The sequence below is a fragment of the Sinocyclocheilus anshuiensis genome, unplaced genomic scaffold (genome assembly GCF_001515605.1).
Source record: "Sinocyclocheilus anshuiensis isolate Anshui unplaced genomic scaffold, SAMN03320099.WGS_v1.1 scaffold936, whole genome shotgun sequence".
Lineage (NCBI taxonomy): Eukaryota > Metazoa > Chordata > Actinopteri > Cypriniformes > Cyprinidae > Sinocyclocheilus > Sinocyclocheilus anshuiensis.
Window position 1 is genome coordinate 678,811 of NW_015552621.1, and position 7,713 is coordinate 686,523.

Genomic DNA, 7,713 nt, shown 5'->3' on the forward strand with positions numbered 1-7,713 from the left:
TAAATGCATGTAATTTGACCCGTATAAACGCTTAAAATGGATACTATGTGTAAGCGTGTGTGTCTGTTTTGGAGTTTGAAACGTTTATACAAATGAAAACAATGGCCAGAGAGCCTGGTAGGTGGTTTCCCATGAACTGTCATCGTACAGTAAGATGACGTTTCCCAGAGGGTCACATGATTAGTCTCTTACAGTAAAAACCCAATATGGCAGAGATGGCAGGTCTTGCACGGTAACTAAAGCAACACTTTCTACAGCATCCAGCAGGTCGATTTTTCGCGACCGACCGCAGACATGAGGGAAAGACAGAAGAAGAAAAAGGGGAGGACGTGGGCAGAGGCCGCCAAAACGGTAAAACCGAAGTCTTCTTGGGCGTTTGTTTAGTTTGTCTTCGCCTTATGCTCCCACTTGTACAACTGTGTTTATGAGTTCATGACCCGCTGGTGTAGGCGAAGTATTGCGTGTGCATTTCAGGGCCTGGTTTCGGTTGGTGTTGCCAAAGTGCATATAGATCCATACGCTATCAAGCGTGACGTAACGCATGCGTGAACTGGTTCTCTTCATAATTACGTACCATTTGGGAACTTTTTTGATCCGGGTTGTGATTTGATGAAGCTACTGTAGCTTGGCGTTCGTGTCAGTTGCTAGCTCGCGCGAGGCAGCTTAGCGCGCTTATAGACTAGTGACACTTCGCTGGTTAGCCAGTTAGCTTAGTTCACCTAAACCCGCATAAATAACCCAGTATTGTCGTTAACCTACCGACGACACTTTAATACTACTCTACTTTTGAATTCGTCCGTGTTTTCTGCCGTTAACGGCCAGAATTACCTCCCGCTAAAGCATGTTGTGTCGGTAGAGACCGCGAGCTTGTCAAACAGAGCTTGTTTACTTTTGGACGCCGTTGAAATTGTTGTTTTGTCTATATTTTTGATATTTTGAGGAACTTTCCGCATTGCTGTTGCATTTAACGTTTGACCGAGTTTGCAACATGCTACACACGAAGCTGATACACTGTAACTGAACAGTGTTTGTCTTCAGAGATACAAGTGACCCTCCAGGACTTCAACCTGAAGCTTCAGGTATATTCACAACTTCTGATTATGCACCTGTTTTGCGGAACGTCTTCGATCGGATCTTTTTACTGAATCGGTTATCCACAAATCAGACGGAAATATTTATTCACGAATTGGTCTGAATGGCGCATTATTTGGACATGTCCAACTCGCAGGGATCCGGTTCAGCAGATCAAGAACAGAGCAAGTCCATTTCTTAGTGCAGTGTTTCCCAACCGGGGTGCCGTCTGTCGAGAGCAGGGGTGCCGTGTAAAAAATCCTTTTTTAATATTTTAAATTTATTTTGTAGGGTGCCACAAGTTTGTTAAAATTTCCAAAGGGTGCCGCGACTGAAAAAAGGTTGGGAAACACTGTCTTAGTGAACGAAGGTTGCTTATGACTTGATTGCATAACAGGTTTGCGGTATTCTGAACTAGGACACATGCACTTACAGTAAAAACCCTTATTAATAAAACTCAAGTCGGCATGAAATGAAAATTCACTGTATCTGTTTTATAAATGTTATAGATCTTATTGCGAACAATTTATATGTGCATATGTAAAATTTTGATCTTGTAATGTCAAAATACACAGTTTGGTGTGTTCTGTTATTTATTATTATTAATAAATCAACAAACAAATATACAGTATAACAGAGTACCAACCAACCGTAGATACATAAAAGAACAACAACTTGATCTTCTGGTGGAAATGACAGTCTTCTCTCTGGTGACATATGCAGGACTTCTCCAGTCATTTAGATCACTTAAAGACCACCCCTGTAAGCTTGCATTCATAAAGATCCCCTGAATGTTTTTTTTTTAAATGTTTTTTTTGAAGGGAACTAATCGAAAGAACTGATTTAAGGAAATGACTCACACTTTCCATTATTAGTGAAAAACAAAGCACACACGCCACACAGACTAATAGTTGCCATTGGTTGTCATTTTTATTTTTTATTCAAACTTATCTATATACAAAAGAGGCTAATGGAGAAAATGCAGATGTGCATGTGTACCTCGGTAGCGTTTTGCCTTTTTATCTACTATTTCTTACATATTCTAAAAGAATCAGACAATACAGTGGCCACAAAAGATATTTGGGCTGTTAGAATGGACAAACGTGTCTTTGCAAATATCAATCCATTATATAAAATGACACCTGTGTACTTGAAACTGACTTCATACATCCACGTGTTGTGCTAAAATGTCTCCGAAAAGAAAAGTTCCTGAGAAAAGGTCTGACATCATTTAATTGCAGCAGAAATTCATAGATTTATAACTGAAGAGTGACTGAAGTCTTAAATTAATTAAATTAAATAAAAAATAAAAAAAAAACATGAAAATATAATCTAATTCAAAATATTAACCAAAAACTATGAGTGATAATAAAATAACACTGGTGTCCAGATACATTTCGGGGCCACTGTATGTGCCTTGTGTCTAAGAAAATGCATTGATGAATAAATGACGAAAAGAATAAAGAATGACTGAAGTGAATGCAGGATGTGAGATCACATCATCAGTGTGACACAGCAGAGGTGAAGCAGCTCTTGGGCCTCCATCCAGCAGCTGACTTCATGTGTGGCTAAAAGCCACAGATCACTTGGAATGTCTGGAGTCCATTTGCATTTCCCAAACTCTCGAAACATGACCACTTTTGAATGTAACTCCGAATTCGAAGTATCTCATCCAAACTAACGTTTTTTCCGACCCAATCAGAAGTAGGTCAGTTTCACAGAGAGGGCTGTCTGCTTCACTGAGGTCAACTAATGATAGAATTCACAGGCATTACTGTTTAACCAAACCTTCTTTTGCACTGACCATCAGATCTACTTCATCCTTTCTCTGCGGTTGCTGCGTTAGTGTGAGTCACTGCTGAATTGTTCACTTGTTCCCGTAATACTGTTCACAGGTGCTTGAGAAGTACCCCAACACACCGATGAGTCATAAAGAGATCCTGCAAGTGATTCAGAAAGAAGGGCTTAAGGAGATAAGGTGAGGTCATTCTACTGATGTTTGCTGAGTACTTCTTTATTAAAATAGCCATTTCTTTATCACACACACTTTACTACTTCTAGCTCAGATTGTGCAGGCTGCCCCTGAACTGTACCACATCATATACATTTTTTTCTTTATAGTTTTTTTTTGTCTTTTTTTCTAATTTAATGTGGCCACATATCTAATTGTCACATCTCTTTTTTGTTTCATTTCTCTGTTGTCTTCCAGAAGGTAAGATTATACAGTAGTACACCCTCCCCTCCAACTAACTTAAATCCATTAGCCAATCCCTGTGCATGTTATTAACATTTCCCCAGTTGACATGGCATGCAAAGGGACTCCCAAGAGCGAGGACCTAATGGCCATGGCTTTGACCAGAGTGCTTGTCCTCAGAAATGCCTAGTGGCTTGTTGTGCTTCTGACAGATTTGCTCTGTTTGAAGATGCTACATAATAACTACGTACTAAATGTGTTTAACCTCCTTAAACCTGTATTTTTATCATTGTAATTAATTTTGTTATAGGCTAAAACGTTAATCAGATTTCTTGAAAAGACAAATAGTACAAAACAAAAATAATAGAAAATATAACTCCCTCAGTGTTGTGATCTTTAAAACTAAAACGTTTAAAAAAACTTTTTTATGAATTGAAATAAAGCTGAAATAAGATCAAATGTTCAGTTCAGAAAGTTCAGAAAAACTGAAAATTAAAAATATTGCATTGACAACTAACTAAAATATGTTTATAAGTTCAAGCACTAAATCACTAACTGCAAGTAAATAAAAACTAAAACTGAACTGTCTAAAACCAAAACTGAATAAAAATAACAATATATTTAACCAAAATAGTAATACAAAAAAAAATTATTTAAAAAATTTAATAAGTATTCCTTTGACATACAAACTATACATAAGTTATTTATTTATTTTTGTCTTTACATTTACATTTATATTGTCTTTGCATACAATTGAAATTTGAAAGATTGTCTTAAAGGGATAGTTCACCCAAAAATGAAAATTTGATGTTTATCTGCTTACCTCCAGGGCATCCAAGATGTAGGTGACTTTGTTTCTTCAGTAGAACACAAACGAAGATTTTTAACTCAAACCGTTGCAGTCTGTCAGTCCTATAATGGAAGTGAATGGGAATCAGGGCTTTGAGAATAAAAAAAAACATACACAAACAAAACCAAATTAAACCCTGCGGCTCGTGACGATACATTGATGTGTAAAGACACGAAACGATCGGTCTGTGCAAGAAACTGAACAGTATATCGGTTTTTTTACGTCTGATGCACTGCAATGTCTGAACTGTCCTGAGCGCGTCCTCGACAGCCGGCCGTGACGCGTCGTCTTCTTCTTCTTGCTTAACGGCGCATCGCAGACTTATAAGTGCATTACCGCCACCTATCTCTCAAATGGACCATTGACACTCCTAATTGAGATCGTAGATATGTCAATGGTCCATTTGAGAGATAGGCGGCGGTAATGATAGATCGTTTTGTAGAAGTTTAGACTATACTAGTATAACTTACCTGTATTTTGTACATTTTGCATTTTGCTGCACAGTTATAAATGGAAGACATAACAAATAACACTGTTAATATGTTTTTGTTATGCCCAGATCAAGAGCCAGACTTTTGTAGTTGTTGTTGTTTTTTTTTTTTGGCATATTCATTCGTTCAGACTACTTGTAATGTAGCATGTTTTCAGTATTTTTTTTTATATAAAATAATTTTACTTCATTTAAATTTATATTGACATATATGCTAGGGGTGTAACGGTTCACAAAATTCACGGTTCGGTTCGATACGACACAGGGGTGTCACGGTTCGGTATGTTTTCGAAACAGCAAAAACAAAGAAATGCCAGACAAATTTCCTTGATTTTTCCTTTTTTTTTCTTTCTTTTTTTTTTAAACTAGCATCATATGATCTTAAAAATATTTTAGACTTTGGAAGGCCTTTTGACTTTTGCCGTTTATCTAAGATGATTTTGGAAGCTTTTTTAACATTCGTTTTTTATTTATTTGGTTCCACCGTGTTTGCTGATTTTCAGTGTTTTATATTTAAACTTTGTGTAAGTTATTTGTTACTTTATATTAGGCCTATAGCATGTTATGTTTGTATTCGTTTTGTTAATAAATTAAACATTCTATGTTTAATGCAAGTGAGTTTATCGTACTGTTTTGTTGTTGTCAATTGAATCAATTGACGCCGAAATGCTGTTAGTTCGAAAGTGAAAGTAAAATGCGCACAAGCATTTACAAGCTATTTAAAAGCGAATAAAAGTGAGGAAAAGAGGGAAAACTCTAACGAACTACTTCACCGTCATAACTTGGAGTACATTATATTTCACACACTTTAAGCTCTTTTTTTCCCCCAAATGTAATAGGATTACTGTCTCCAATGAATTGTTCGGTTTGTAATGCGTAGGCTACCGAACCGAAAGCCTCGTACCGAACGGTTCAATCCGAATACGTGTATTGTTACACCCCTAATACATGCACAATTACCGGTAAATTAATCACTAAACCGTGATCTTTGTTGCAGCTTTTCAGTTGTGTGAAGAGGGCGATTGATTTAATCAGCTGATTTATTTTATTGTATTTTTTTTTTTCAGTGGGACGTCGCCTCTTGCCTGTCTCAATGCCATGCTCCATACAAACTCACGCGGAGAGGAAGGGATCTTCTACAAGGTCCCCGGCAGAATGGGAGTCTATACACTGAAGGTAAACATGCTTAACCAGAACCAGAATCTCACTGCAACTCTCACAGAATAATTGTTTCTTACCTGTGCTCAGTTTCTGTAACTCAACATGGTGCTAGCATCACAACAATCATAGATTCAATTTTCAGAAGATGTACTGAGCGGTTTTGGAAATAAAAAGTCCATTCATTTTCCCCACGAGGAAAGTGCTTTTAACGATAATTGGTAAACCTTTAAAGACAGACCTGTTGTGAGCTCCAAGGTTATTACTCGATGGTATGTGCTTTTGTGGAAGCCATCTGTTCTCATTATTTCAACTTATTTTTAAAATAATCATGTTTAACAGCAGAATTTGTTGACACCCATGATGCTACAGATCTCTGTAGTGAACGCGCTCTCCCATGAAGCACCACGAAGGACGAAATCGAGATGGTCTCCTTACTCTCTCAAAACTCAAAATACACAAACAATTACAAACAAACAATTTAAAAATAATTATTTCATATTTCACCATTGTTTTTAATTTGATTAAGTCATTTGCAATGCATTGAAATTGAAGTTATTTCCTTCACTAAAGCTGTTAGTCTTTTTGCCTGATTTTCAAATACTTTTTGCTTCAAATATAAGTTTGTAATGTTGTGATTCACCTCGTAATGTTGTGTTTCACCTTCATGGCTTATAATGCTTTAACAAAGCATTTTTCAAAATCCCTATGGGAAAAATGAATGGAAAAAATACTTCAGGAACCAACACTGCTGAAAAAGTGAGCGGACACTATTGCACTATACTGCAAACATGTCTACCGTGAATGCACTGTAAGTTGCATTGGAAAAAAGTGTCTGAATAAAAGTAAATATAAATGTGGGTTTTCTCTTGCTTTGGTTTGTTCATATGGTGCTGAATGACATGAATATTTACTGTACCACTGCTATAATTAATGCTCAGTTAACGGTAGCATAACAGTCCGCACTTCTCCCAATGATCTATTAAATGTATTAATTAACGTTAACTGTTTGATCAGATTCAAATGAGCTGTTTTATTGGAAATTAGTGTTGGGCATGTGACGTGTGTGGCTTGTGTTTGTATGTAAGCAGAAGGACATTGGAGATGTGGTGAAGGAACTGTCAGAAGATGCTTCAGAGGACAGCAGTGATAACATGTCTGATACCCGAAGCACAGAAAATACCAGCACCACTACCTACAGCAAAGATGGACGCAGAGGAAGGTGGAAGAGGAGAGGTATCATATTTCAAGAATTCTGAATAGCCATACTTGGAGCTGGAGTGTATACATTTTGCACCCCTAGTGTCACCAAACAGAACTGCAGAATTAATAGTAATTTTTAAACAGGTTTCCTGAACATTCCACCTGTCTTGGACCACTGAAACAAAGCAATGATATTACCAAAGTGCTACTTACACTTTTGGGGGAATTAGCATACAAACGGCTTGCTTCTGTGTATTAAACTGGGATAGAACAAACTATTTTAACATTTAACATATAATTTCTTACTTTAAATGCAATATACATGACCGTTCAAATGTTTGGGGTTGGTAAGATTTTTTTTTATGTTTTTGAAAGAAGTCGCTTTTTCTCACCAAGGCTGCATTATTTGTGCAAAAATTCAGTAAAAAAACAGTAATATTGTGAAATAATTTTACAATTTAAATGATTTTTTTCTATTTTAATATACTTTCAAATGTAATTTATTCCTGTGATGGCAAAGCTGAATTTTCTAGCAGTCACTAACTACTACACTATCCTTCAGAAATCATTCTTATATGCTGATTCGCTGCTCAAAAAACATTTCTTATTATTTATATATTTATGTTGAAAACAGTTATGCTGCTTAATATTTTTGTGGAAACCATGATGCATTTTTTTTTTTCAGGATTCTTTGATGAATTGAAAGTTCAAAAGAATAGCATATATATATATATATATATATATATA

At 36.3% G+C, this 7,713-nt stretch overlaps 1 protein-coding gene across 2 annotated transcripts in view; it reads left to right on the plus strand.

Moving 5' to 3' along the window:
* The first annotated feature begins 24 nt into the window (after window positions 1–24).
* The window catches only part of LOC107666255 (putative Polycomb group protein ASXL2), an 18,034-nt gene continuing 10,345 nt past the window's right edge, over window positions 25–7,713 (plus strand). Inside the window, exons 1-5 of one of the 2 annotated variants that reach the window (XM_016457474.1) lie at window positions 25–351; window positions 2,967–3,049; window positions 3,281–3,283; window positions 5,673–5,781; window positions 6,855–6,999. In XM_016457474.1, coding sequence (XP_016312960.1) covers window positions 295–351; window positions 2,967–3,049; window positions 3,281–3,283; window positions 5,673–5,781; window positions 6,855–6,999 — 397 coding nt within the window. In that variant the 5' untranslated portion in view covers window positions 25–294. The remainder of the gene's footprint in view (window positions 352–2,966; window positions 3,050–3,280; window positions 3,284–5,672; window positions 5,782–6,854; window positions 7,000–7,713) is intronic. The other variant, XM_016457475.1, reaches the window with a different exon arrangement.